The 14,409-nt window shown below is 35.0% G+C and overlaps 1 protein-coding gene across 1 annotated transcript; it reads right to left on the reverse strand.

Annotated features, from left to right (window-relative positions):
• Positions 1 to 2,303: 2,303 nt before the first annotated feature.
• Positions 2,304 to 6,688, reverse strand: LOC111499701 (CDPK-related kinase 5-like). Its single transcript, XM_023151332.1, has 11 exons — positions 5,789 to 6,688; positions 5,252 to 5,382; positions 5,098 to 5,139; positions 4,743 to 4,851; positions 4,539 to 4,617; positions 4,158 to 4,454; positions 3,972 to 4,084; positions 3,764 to 3,871; positions 3,617 to 3,679; positions 3,369 to 3,536; positions 2,304 to 2,872 (listed from the first exon to the last, which is right to left on the reverse strand). Exons 1-11 carry the CDS (start codon positions 6,383 to 6,385, stop codon positions 2,732 to 2,734), a joined length of 1,848 nt encoding a protein of 615 aa, XP_023007100.1. The 5' UTR covers positions 6,386 to 6,688; the 3' UTR covers positions 2,304 to 2,731.
• Positions 6,689 to 14,409: the final 7,721 nt, after the last annotated feature.

The raw sequence follows: 14,409 nt of genomic DNA on the forward strand, positions 1-14,409 counted from the left end.
ATGTAATGACATATGAGGCTACGCTATGTATGCAGGTGATATTCATTATGGTGTATGATGGTGCATGTCTTGCTGCCTCGTGATCTTTGCATTTCAACCATTGAATCTAAAAAATTTAAGGTATTCTTAAACCTATTCAAATTTTAGCTCAATCCAATAATTAGATTTAAAGGTATATACGATCTCCTCAAACTTTCTAGTTCTAAAATAATCTACTAAATCTGCAATGAAATTTTTGTAAAGGAATTTTGGTCATTTTTTCCTTTGAACACCTTTAAATTCTTTACAATTAAAATTTAACAACCATCTTGGTCTTTTACTTTTTTTTTTTTTCTTAAATCTTATTTGTGCAAATTAAATTACTCGAGTTCCTTAACCTTATTTTACAGTCATACAAGTATATGGTTGACATACGAGAGAATAAAAAAAAGTTTATAGTATATGAAGAAAGTTGGGTGTCTTCTATATGTACATTATTGATGTGACTCACTTTGTAATTGTTACATATGATTTTGTATTAATTTAGGATCGTCACTATATACATATCATGAACATTAAATGCGGAAGTACTTCATTTAAACTTTCATAAAACATATCTTCATCTTAAAACATAGTCATGGACTTATGTGTTTGAAAACACATGACACAACAAAAGACTAAATAAAATAAATAAACGTTTAAATTAAAAACATCTTATTCTAGCCTAAGTGTAAGAAAATAAATACGACTACCATATGCATGTGTCATGGTCTCAAGTTGCGATGTTGTCATCAGCCGTACATGAATGTCTTGCCTCAACCTGAAATAAAGATAGCATGTGACTTGAGTATTTTAAGAAATACTGAGTAAGTGACTCCACTATTGGGGTTAAATGTAAGAACATGCGAATGCAATGACAGACCTATCATATCAGTCTATTTTTCCTACGACATTATTCTAATGGGCAGCTTGGATGTGTACCATATACTCTATGCACAGCACATACATGCAAGTATGAGCTTACCAAACAATTCGCACACTGCTGGGCCTATTTTCTTGTCGAGCGAGCCTTTTCTAGTAGCTCAACTTTTGTCAGACACTCATCAGAATTAGTAACCGTCACGACAACATCATGTAAAACATAATGATACTTCACCTGCCTAATGAATGTAAATAATTGCATAATTCACCAAATCTAAAATATGTGATTTTCTAAAAATGAAATTATGATAAAAGAAGGGAAAGATTTAATATATACCTTAATAAACCAGAAGAGAGGAAAGGAGAGATTAGTGGAGAGGAGTGGGGAGACTTGTTTTTATTTATTTATTTATTCTTTTTATTATTTTTTTAAAATTGAATAATGGGCTTATGATCATGATTGACAAGTTGGTAACTATACCTTACCCTTCAAATGGCTATTACAAGAAGTTATGAAATTAAAATAATTAATAAAATCTTCAAGGAAATTATCAATAAGTTTATTTACTATAATCTCATGCTCCACTTCAACCTTACAAATTTTGACCTCCAAAAATTCCAAATGGTCCTTTCCCACTCGAGTTAACTTATAGCACTGAAGTGCAGGTTGAATCGAGCCTATCCAATTTTGTAGATGAAGAATAAATGATTGTTGAATCTTCGTAGTCATCGATCGTGTAATAAGTCAAGTTGAAATATTTGAAACACCATGATTCTTATCAATTAATCGCCCTAAAAATCTTATCTATAATTACCAAAGAAGAGACAACGTTAGGAAAACAAAATACGTGTCGATTATATTTTGGAAGTGGAACTCTTTGACCTCCAGAGAATAAACTTTATGGGACCATTTTAGGCAAAGTTGTATATTCGTAGTCATAGAATTTGTATCAAAATGGGTAGAGAAAATTGCTTGTCCAGTAAACAATGCCAAAATGTGGTCAAATTTGATAGGAAACGCACTTAGAGGTACTCATCAACGATGAATGATCACATTTTATCAACAAAATGATGAACAATTTGATCGCAAAATATAATGTCAAACACAAGATATCCACATCCTATCATCCACAAACAAATGGCCAAGTTGAAGCCACCAACGGAGAAATTAAGGGAATCCTAGAAAAAGTTGTGCATCCAAATAGCAAATAGAAAAGACTTGTCTTTCAACCAGGATCATGCACTATGGCCCTACATAACAACTTTTAAAATACCTTTTCACAACACTTGTAATCTATTTTGAGTTGGACTTTGATTATGAAATAGATGAACAATTAAGAACACAACAATTTTGTTAGCGGTGGCTCAATTCTTTAGCTCTACTTCATATCTGCACCCTTCCCTCAAAAACACAACAATTTTGATCTTATAAATGAATACGCTAATAAAAGGAAGCAGCTTCGAACAACAGAAGAAAGAAGAAAGAAAGCAGTGTAATAGATGAAGACACTCCTCATAAGAAACCTCACAATTACAATCCAGAAGTTCAAACCTCTGGAAATGCAAGTGCCACCCTCTCAAAACCTTGGATGATTATCTTCACTTGCACTTCAACACAACACTTTTGACTCAATCCTATACAAAAACAGTGAGAAAACTCCTACTCCTACTACTCCAACACCTGCATTTTCATTCCACTGGATCATCGTCCCTGTTTCGAGTATCCACAACTCGGGCCGAATGGAAATCGAACTATTTCTCAACTCAGCCATTTGATTCAATTATCACACTCAATACTTTTGACAAATCTTCAACATTCTAGTTATAAAGCTTACAATGGTTTGGCCAAAGTTCGACTAGAAGGTCCGTGTAACAGTTTGACAAACCCGAGGAAGCTCAATTTTCCATCGGTATGTCTAATCCAATCGTGAAGAACGGCATGAACAGGTACTGAAGGGCTGAGGCCAAGTTCCTGAAATGTCCACAATACCAGAGATTAGAGTTCATTTCTGGGTTTTGCAACTCCACCCAAAACTGTAGGTAAGATTTCCATGTCAAGAATTCCATGCATGTTATAAAACCAAAGTATGAACTTTCTGACAACATATTAGGAATTGAACTTTGTAACGGCCCAAACCCACTGCTAGTAGATATTGTTCGCTTTGACCTGTTACGTATCGTCGTCAGTCTTATGGTTTTAAAGCGTGTCTACTAAGGAGAGGTTTCCACGCACTCTTGTAAAGAATGTTTCATTTCCCTCTCCAACTGAGGTGGGAACTCGCAGACTTCCTCTAGTTTACCTTCTAAAAGAAAATCTAAATAACCCGTGGAGGATTCCATGTCTACAGTCAAGATTTAACGTTTTCCTTATTGCTCATGCAAAAAGATATAACTAAGTTCTCAAGTGTGTGGATGCACTGACGTTTGATCACAAGCAAAGATCATAAGCACAAACAAATCAAACATACCGATGCCAGTTCCTCTATAACAATAGCTCTGTTTCCGTCCTTCTCGAACAGATCATAAGCACACCGTGCATGTTGCTCCCACCTATCAAGAGCCTCGAGCTGATGGATACTTAGCGTAGCAGCACAAAACTCCTCAAAATCCATTCTCCTATATTGCAATGCATTTAGCTGTTGCACAAAAGAAAAGCAAAACATAAGCAATGATAATTTAAAGAAAGAAGACTCCAAAATATAGTTCAGAATATTACCGATGTCAATAAATCAGGGATCCTCGTCTCCTTCATAGCATTCGTTACGTTTTTCATCAAAGCCTAACGATAAGTAAAACAGCAATCAACATAACCAACATAAGACCATGTTTAAAAAAAAACACGAGAAAACAGATGGAAATAAACCTCTTTGAGGTTTTCTATGCTTATGGTGCCATTTCTGCTCGGTTCCAAGAGTGAAAATTGCGTCTTCAAATAGAATAGTTCATCTATAGTTAACGTTCTCGAAACAGCCTACCATATTACCCCAAGAAAAAAGGAATAGTTAATAAGAAAAATAATGGGAAAACAACAGTGCATTTGCAGGAAATCATACAAATGTACAGAAACAAACCCTTAAAGCAGCTTTTCGAAGAGACGATGACCGCATGTAAGTCTTCATGAGTTTAAATATTAAGATATCAAGAGGAGCTTTTACATCTATATAATTTTTAATCCATGGATGACCTGTGTTCAAAAGAAAAATGAGAGTGGGAATTATGAATACAGGAAGAAAATAGTATTGGTATGAAGCACGTACTCAAGGCTTGAGCAGCAGACATCCTTTTTCGTGGGTCTTTAACCAATAAGCGTTTAACAAAATCTTTTGCCTCAGAAGACAGAGAAGGCCATGGTGGCTCGTCGAAGATTGGATCGGCTTTAAGAACAGCTTTAAAGATGCCAGACTCCGTTCGAGCCCAAAAGGGGCGACTGCCACATAAAAGAATATATGCTATTACACCTATACTCCAGACATCTGCCTCAGTACTGTATGTTCTATGGAGCACTTCCGGAGCTACATAGTAAGCACTACCGACAATGTCATTGAGCCTTTCATCTGCCAAAAAAGTTAAAGAACATTCAACTATTTTGCAAGTCATGGAGTTACTAATAAACTATACCAACTGAACTAGGGGAAAACCTGGTTTCACAAAATCCGACAATCCAAAATCTATAGCCTTCAACAGAGAATCTTCGTCCTTTGAAGTGAAAAGGAAATTCTGATCCACCAATAAGTTGTGCTTAGCCAAAAATTCATAAAGTGGCAGGAAACAAAACAGATCTTTTTAACCAAATAAATTCTGTTTTACAACACAAAGCAGAGTTATCTTCGTGTATAACGCACCTCGGGTTTGAGATCCCGGTGAGCCACACCCTGAAGGTGGCAAAAAGCTACAACATGTAATATTTGTTTCATTACAGTCCTTGCATCCTCCTCTGTATATTTACCGCCCCTAATATAGTAAAAGAAACGTCAAGAGAACATCAGAGAATTAATCACAAGTTTATCAAAGCTTTTGAAGTGAAAAGGAAAAAAACCATTGGTTTATCGAATTATCTATCGAGTCATGAAAAAGATTCAACAAAATACATAACAAATCCACTATTTGTTTTACGTCAAGTAATACGTGGAGTAACTCCCGATAGCAGTGAAGGCAAGACATGTAGCACACATCCAAGATAGCATTAGATAAGAGTACCTTGAAAGAATTCTGTCCAAGAGCTCTCCTCCTTCACACAACCTGAAAAATGCATAACCCATCAAAAGCAAGCCATGATTAGACTCGCCATACCGTAAAATCAAGAAAGAACTTTCCATAAGCATCAAAGGTAGACGACAGCGAAGAAACTTACTCCATTACTATATAAACGTTGTCATGATCCTCATATACATCATAGAAATTTACAAGATTGCTGTGACCACTCAATGATTTTAATATCTTCACTTCCCGTCTGACATCCTCGATCGCAATTGCAGTAGTCATCTACCAGAAAGAATACACGTCGTAAACAATTCGAAAAGGAGACAAACTTCAGTTGCAACCAGAATAAGCAAAGCATATGATAGTATTGTTTAAATACAGAGCAAAGGTTCAAGACTTAGCTGAAATCAACTAAATTAATGACTCTTAGAACAAAGAACTACTAAGTATATGTTAGACACAATTTATTGAAGCAATACAAAGTATTTGCCCATAAAAAGAAAGCCTCAAGATCCACAAGCCAGTTCCTATATTCCATGTTAACTAGATCTCCAGAATAAGCAGATTAACAAGAAATCCATGTTAACTTGAAAAACAATGATTACCATTTTGAGTGTAAAGAAAGCAATATTGTAACAAAATCAAAGATGGTTGCAGAGCACAAAGCTGAAATGAGGAAGATCTTTACCTTAGATTTGGGAATGATTTTGACAGCCACTTGTTGGCCCTTATGCTCGCCCTTCTTAACCCTCGCTGCACGAGTGTAGCCAAAATGCCCTCTCCCAACCTCTTCTCCAAGCTCATATTTATTCGAAACATGCTTCGAAAACCCAAAATTCTTATCCAAACCAGTAATCCCTTCCGCTTCGCTCCCCTCCGGAATCGAAGCCTCGTTTGGCTTCACCGAGCCATGCCGCCGCGCTAGAACCGCACGAATATGCTTCGCTGGCGACGGCGGCGGAAACGGCTTCCTGAAAAACCGCTTCGGAGTGGAATTAGCACTCGCATTCGCCGGAGACTTCTTCGAAAACAGGTAATGAGCAGGACTTGGACTGTAAAAAGGGAAAAGCGGCGATTTCTTCACATTCTCCATCTCATGGCTGTCAGTTCTCGGATTCCCCGTGCCATTTTGAGAGCTGGGCGGTAGCGGCGAAGCTCCTCCCATGGAAGAGATAGAGTTTCGCTGAGCCGAATTAGGCACTCCATTAGGCGTTCTTGAACCAAATTTCTCAGAAAACCGATCAGAATTCAGAGACGGAGACGGTTTAGAGTTGCAGAGACCCATCAGAAATCTCCACCAAAAACGAAAGAGAAAGAAGAAGGAACAGCAATCAAACAAAACAAGACGATTGAAATTCAAAAGTTCCAACGCTGAGTTAAAGCAGTGGATGAGAATTAATGAAACATTTGAACAATTTATTTTCAAAACTTGAACAAATTCCCAGAGAAATCTTTTTGAAAAAAAAATTAAAAAAAAAAAAAATTCCACCAACCGGAATCTTGATTTGTCTCTGATGATTGGAAGTGTTCTCAACACTCAGACAAAGAGACTGATCCACACAAAATGATAAAAAGGAAGCGACGTCGAGTTCACTTTTCGGTGTCCAAATTAATATTATTAATAAATTTGTACCACAAAATTTAAAATTTTTAAAAAGTTATTAATTCAATATCTGACGTAGACCTCATTTCCTTACGTGGGGGGCCAGAGATGGGTCAAGTAGGGGCTCCAGATTTCATCCACGTGGCATTACATTGAGAATTTTCTTTTCTTCTTCTTTTTCTTTTTCTTTTATTTTTTTTAACTCCCTCGTGACATGATGAAAAGGACCAAAGAGGAATTTATATTCCATCTAGTATTTTAAAAATATTCCAATTGAATTTTTCCGTTAAAAAAATTCAAATTCTTCTGATTTTATTGATGAATTGTTTGTCGTATGAATAACACAAACCTTTTTACTTCCCTACATGTCATTACTTGTACGATGTGATGTTTACAAACATTCAGTATGTCAATTCATGTATGGCATGATACCATGTTCTCGTTATGCCCTATAAAATACTTAATAAATGATATATCATGTACATATGCATGTCTCATATGAAGTTATTTCTAGAAAAGAAATAGGAAGTCATGAAAAGTATGATGTGCATCTTAATCTTGTATCATAATTTGAAAATGTGGGATCATCTGCATGTTGTATGTCACGAGCATGAGATACTTCCAAATATGCTTTGTATGGACACATACACCACGGTATGATACACATTCCTTTCTTTCTTTCTGTTGATTTTTGATAATTTGAGTGTGTGCTAGTTGTAGTTATACTTTAGGGGTATGCACACGAGCCCGCCTAGTGATTTTTGATAATTGGAGTGTGTGCTAGTTGTAGTTATGCTTTAGGGGTATGCACACGAGCCCGCCTAGTGATTTTTGATAATTGGAGTGTGTGCTAGTTGTCTTTCTTTTGATTTTTAGTAGTATGAACATACGGTAGCCCAAAGCATTTCTAGGGAGTACGTTAATGAACTCATCCAAAGAGTCCATTCAGTATGCTGAACTATACGTAGAAAAATACAATGCATTCAACCCTATTCGAAAAGAAAAGTATAGCTAACGTAACATGTTACATGTGGTTACCTTTTCTGATCTTATTAGTGGAATTACTGTTATGACTCAATTTTCGGGACTTTAAATCTCAAATTGATGACTAAAAGACAAGACAACAACAAACGGACTATAGTCAAATTCAAATTGAAAATAGTACACAATAGATCCTACGAAAACATAACAAGATTCAAAATATGTACCCTTGACACTCTTATATGGTAATAGTAATAATAATAACGACTAACCGTCACAAATTTAAATTTTAAATAGTAATCATTCAAGGGTCATAAATTTTTTTTTAAGTAAATAAATAATAATAATAATTATGAAATTATTTTGAAAAGATTTCTTTTATTATAATTTTTTTTAGAATTACCATCGAGTATAACCTGTCGTATGTAATGATTTTTTTAAAAATATTTCAGTTATTAATATATAAAATTAATTTTCTTTTCTTTAATTTTAAAAACACCAAACCCTACCAAATATCACTCTTCTAAACCTCCCCTATCACCATTTAATTTTATAAGATCAAATTAATTTTAGGCGTTATTTTTAGGGATGACGAGAATATATTAACATGTAAGCATTACCTGTCATATATAACTAGAAAATGCACGTTTATATATATTAGATTGAGCTAAAATATTAGGTATGTTATGTATATGATGTCTACAAATATTTGAACGGCTCATAGAATGAGACTTTAGATGATTGGTTGAATTATCTCCTTGTTTGAGCATTCATGAGCTTATTGAAAATGAAAACTATGCTCCAAGTGATTGATTGAGCTATCTCCCGGTTTGAGTATGCATAAATGTATTGAGTCAAGAATAAGACGCTAGAAATAGAATGGTTTTACGATCACCTATGCCTCTTGTAGACCAAACAGTTCAGTGAGCAGCAATCAAAAGCCTAGATACTAGCATTGCTAGTAGCAGATTAGCTTTGATAAGCTAGTCTAGGGAGTCCTTAGGATGATAGTCCAATATTTAAAATGTTTAGATGCTAAGAATCTGGTTTACATCTAGATACTGAGAGAAGACAATAACTCTATAGCTAAGTGTCACATGGGTCACTCGGTTAGAATTTTTAAGTTTATGGTGGTTCTTGTAGAAGGGTTGTCAATAATCACAAAAAGTGTCGTTCTTTATTACGGGGAGGAGAACGAAGCATTCTTTATTACGGTATGAAAACCTCTCCGTAACATACACGTTTTAAAAACTTTAAGAAAAGTTTAAAGAGGACAATATATGTTAGTTGTGAGTTTAGGCTATTACATCTAGTATCAATCTACATCAAGATTCATGATTCCAAACCTAAAAAATAAGGTCCCGACACCACTGTTGGGGTCGAAAAATACATCTACATATAATATGATCACAACCAATGAGATCTAATTTTCATGACTTTTTCTTGGGATCTACTTTTTTTTAGTAGGGTTGGATGATCCTGATTCACACATGCATTTCATAAAACTCATTAGACGGGCTTGTTAACATACCCCTAGGTTTAAATACGGGCTAACGCACGCTCACATTGTCGAAAATGAGCGGAAAGGAAATAAGCGTGAATAATATTGTGTTGCACATGCTTGTACACAACACACCGAAAGACATGGTATTTCTTTTATGCTTACCATACATGGTATATCATGGTGTCTCGCAAGTTATAAACATAATATCATAATCAAACATAACGAAAGACATGCATCAAATAAATAATAACACGTAAATAGGATCACATGTTACGTGTTATTCATGCATCACACCATCTCATCTAACCGAGCACTTCTCCATATATATTATGAGAGAAAAGTATTTTACAGAATTTATCTGTTATATATATATAATTGTCAATTTCGTAAGATTTGATAATTACATTTGGTTTATTATTAATTTTGAAAAGGTAATTTATTTAAAAATAAATATTGAATAAGAAATATTTAAATTTACAAGAAAAAAAACCATTTTTTTTTTTTGAATAAAAAGGAAAAATAAAGATATAAAAAACCAAAAATAATTAATGACTTGGCCACCATATTCTTGAATTAGTATTGTACCATGTGCAACACACATGCAGTCATTTTCTAGAAAAGTGAAGAGGAATAGACATTAGGTGAAGTCTTTATTTTATTTATTGTTTAAGACAAATAAACCTTAAATTATTATCAATTTTGGAAATTGTTGAATCAAAGTCGTATGACAAAGTAGTTCACAATTATTCACTGTCTGCCACCTTTGATGTCAACATTATCAACGTAGAAAATGAGATCTTTCATAAAATTTGTTAGCACACAAATAATAAGATCGAAACTTTTTACTCTGCAATGAATTCTTTAGAGGGACCTCATGCATGTTGTATATTCATAAATATAGGGATACTTCCTCTAGAGATGATAAGTGCGGATGCACACAATATGATGATGAAGGTGTTCATGGGGAGCATGACACTAGGGGTTTTGCTGACCTCTGGACGTCACAACAGAGTAGCTTGACCAGAGAGGATTCAAGGGGTGTGCGAGCCCCTTGAGAATTCATACTCGCACGTGGGGGTCATGTGTAGGGAAGTACTACACATTCATAGTAGTCCGAGACTGGAGGTCACCCGTAGTATGAGATAGAGATAGGTCATTAGAGCATGATTGCATATGTTTACATTTGCATGACCCCCTATAGTGGTGTCACTTACAGAGTATTCTTTGAAATGCTCAGGCGGTGTGCCATATCATTTTTCAGGTAAAGGTAAGGCACGTGTACGGATGACGGCGACATCGCGAGTAGAGACGGTGGCATGTGCATAAGGTAGACTCATATTTAAATTCCTAGTCTTATGTTAGAATAATTTTTTTTTTTTCATTTCATCTATTTAAATTATTTTGTATCTATTTTTATTTTTTCTAAATTTCAGTATTTCATATTTAAACACGTAAGACCATGACTGTGTTTTCCAAAGTTAAAAGATATTTCAAATGTTTGTGACATTTAAACTATATATGATGTTTTCTTTTAAGAGTTATATTTTTCGTTTTAGAAGAGCATGAGACGTTAGTAGCGACTATGAGTAAGTAGAAATTTAGGCTCAAGACGTCCATGTTGTGCCAAGCCACACATCGACTACTCATATTCAATGTTCGATCCTCAAACTTTTCTAACTTTGCTCCGAATTCTTTTTCTAATCACGCTCCTTCACCATGCGATCTCACCAATTCGACCAATTCATTATAGATATTAGCAAAGTAAGTTCTTTCCCTTGAGAAATTTTACACATTAGGGACAAAGTTTTTCTTTCATTTGAGTCGGGAAGAGTCTGATTCTAACTTAAAGGAACTTAATATTTTCTTTGGAAGAAAGACCTCCCACATCACTGTGAACATAAATGAAAATCGGACTTTTAATCCCACTTATGTTTCTCATTCTTTACATGATATCATAGCGTTCTCGTTATTAAGGCCTTTAAGATTTTTATATTTTCATTTGAATATTTAGAGTTAGAGAATATTTTGGTAGGTGGAAAGGCAGCAAAGGATGTGTGTGTGGGAGTTGAAAAGTGGGGAGGAATCACGGCCACATAACAAAAAGGAAAAGATAAAGCAAAAATATAAATAAATGAAGAGGACAGGAATAATAAATGATGCCCCAAATGCCAAATATATGGTTATGTTTATTTTAATTATCTTTATTTCTTTTCTTTTTTCTTTATTTTTTTCTATTAACAATTGTTTTCATTATTTTAATTACAAAAATCTAAAATCTCATATCGTATAAAACTAATTACTTCCATTTTAGTAGTGAGGTGGTCGATGATCTTGACCCAAGTGGGTTCGTCTTCGGTTGGAAGAGTTGTTATTGTGAGAATGAGAACGACCTCGTTGGTTGCTAAAGCAAGCAGGGTGACTTCCACGGGTGCGACCACAACTAGTTGTGAATGTCGTAGAGTGAAGTGAGAAGACTTAAGGGAACACTGAAGTAACTCAAAACTTTCATCTTTAGAGACTAAATCTACTGAACAAGGACGAGGGGTGAGAGTCATTTGAGTAGTAGAAAAGGTTGAAAAATTGGTGTCGAGTCCACGAAAAAATCAATGCACTTTATCAATGTCCTTGACGGGTCTACTAATGGCATGTAGTTGATCACAAGTTGTTTTGTAGGTACAGGCATACTCAGCAATAGGTATGGTACCGCATTTCATCAGTTGCAAGTCATCCTTGAGTCTTAGTTCAAGAGTTTTTGAATGATGGCTGAACATAGACTCCAATACGAGCCAAATGTCACGTGTAGTGGAGAGACTATCGACGACAACAATGGCTTCCTCAGTGACAAAGGAGAGCAGAAGTTAGAGAAGTTGTTGATCGGCTACTTTCCACGCCAAATATTTGGTGCTGAGTGTTAGGGAGGTTTCTAGTTCATAGTGAGGTGATAGAACCGCAGTTCCATCCCCATAGCCCAACATGCCTTACCTTTTAAGGAGAGGGAGAGAAGTTGGTATTTCCGAAGAAGAGTTTGATGGTGAACATATAAGTGTTGGTTTATAAACCAATTTAACTCCAAATGACCTAAGATTTTATATATGACTTATTTTCAAGAATAAGAGGTATGCTAGATTTCAAAACCTTTCGAATATGCTTTGGGGGATAAACCAAGAACGCTTAGGGGATAAACGATTAATAACATAACTACGATAGTTATAGTGAGATCTCACGTCAATTGGAGAGGAGAACAAAGAATTTCTTACAAGGATGTGGAAACCTCTCCCTATCAGACATGTTTTAAAGTTGTGAGGCTGACGGCGATACGTAATAGGTAAAAGTGAACAATATTTGCTAACGGTGGACTTGGGCTGTTACAAAATGGTATCAGAGTCAGACATTGAGCGATGTGTCAACGAGAAAGTTGGGCCTTCGAGGGGAATGGATAAGATCTAACATCGGTTAGAGAAGGGAGCAAAGCATTTCTTATAAGTGTGTAGAAACCTCTCCCTACTAGACGCGTTTTGAAGCCGTGAGACTAATGACGAGACGTAATAGACTTGACGCGTTTTAGATATCGTTAAGCATTAATTAACTTAAATTTAAGACTAAATTGGAGGGTATGGAGACAATTGTGGAGAGTGAAGAAAAGGAAGAATTTTCAATAACTTTGTCAACTTCTCCCTACCCAAGGTTATATATTGTAAACCGTTGTTATCTCTCTCTTGGTTGCTTATATAACGTCTCTTTCAAAAATCTCTCTGCCTTCGTTTTCTAAAACCTTCTTTTAAAACTGAGGCTAAAGGCTCGATCATACGTCGCTTGGCCATAGACGACGCAAGAACAAATTGGCTTAGCTCACTTGTTGTTGGAAAGTGAGTGCCGCACAATCGCTAGTCCGCTGCCTTCAAAAGTGCGATTGTGTCACGTGACTAATCATCGAATTCTTATCCTTTTTCTTGCTTCATTTAAACCTATGAAATTTAGTATGGGAACTTCTCTATTTAGACATATATTATTGTTTGAGCGAATTTGAGTAAAATGAACAAAATACCTTTACCTTTGTTTAAGATATTTCAAAGTAAATGATAAGATTTCAAGTAATACCTATATATAAGGGCATCAAAGTTTATCTAAGATGTCAAGATTTGTGGATCAAGTTTAGAAAGTAAACCAAGTTAAGGTATAAGCCAAGACCTAAGAGAAAAGACAAAACTGCCCCTAATTACCCTAACAAAGATTCATGATTTTTCTAGAACTTCAAGAAATATACCACGATCTTTATGATATTGTTCATACCTAATAGTGTATATTACAAACTTAGATTAAAGTCGAAGAATGTATATTAAGACTTATGTCTCGGAAAAACTCTTGGAGCAAGAACCTAATAACCCATGGCATTACGAAAATGCTTTAAGAACGAAGTCCACTAAATAAAAAAAAAAAATAATAAAAAAAATCTAGGTACTACTTAGAAATAAAGGACCAAGGTTCTCAAACGCACAATCCAAGAACTCGAACACCCTCAAAGTACAATATATTCATGACTCAAATTACATCGATTAGAACATAAAAGCTTTGAACGTAAAAAACTATCTTTCACGATAGGATTAGATTTTCTACATAAGGTTGGAAGACCAACCGATATAATCTTCCGTAGACAAGTACGAAGGGAACAATGTGCCAAAAAATCTCCGACAACATTCAATCAAGTGCTTAAAATACCGTGAAAAAGCATCCTAAGGGATAGAAGGGATACGATGAAGAAAGGTATTGTATAAGATGCATGAAAATTTAAGAGTTAATTAGCATGCATAATATATACGTCATGCTTACGCTATAAATATATGAATAAATGGAACAAAAAATAGAGTTAGTGGGGGAAATAATAATGATAGGAAGCGAACAAAGGAAAAAAAAAGAAAAAAAAGGTTTAGGCAGAGAGTTTAGCATATTGATTGATTCCCACTGAGCCACCAGTTTCATAATTCAGCTCCCCACTTAAATTCAACATTGTATTAATAATATTATACACACATGTTTTTGTTTTTGTGTTCTGTTTATGTTCTTTATAAACATATATATATATATATATATATTTTGTGCATGATCTGATGCTGCATCACTGCCTCTGCTGCAACTCCCTTTTCTCAGTGTCATCAATATCACACACATCCTTTATTCAAACACTACTAATTCTACTTTATCTTTTTTTTTTTTTTTTTTTTTA

This window comes from Cucurbita maxima, unplaced genomic scaffold, assembly GCF_002738345.1.
Source record: "Cucurbita maxima cultivar Rimu unplaced genomic scaffold, Cmax_1.0 Cma_Scf00027, whole genome shotgun sequence".
Taxonomy (NCBI): domain Eukaryota; kingdom Viridiplantae; phylum Streptophyta; class Magnoliopsida; order Cucurbitales; family Cucurbitaceae; genus Cucurbita; species Cucurbita maxima.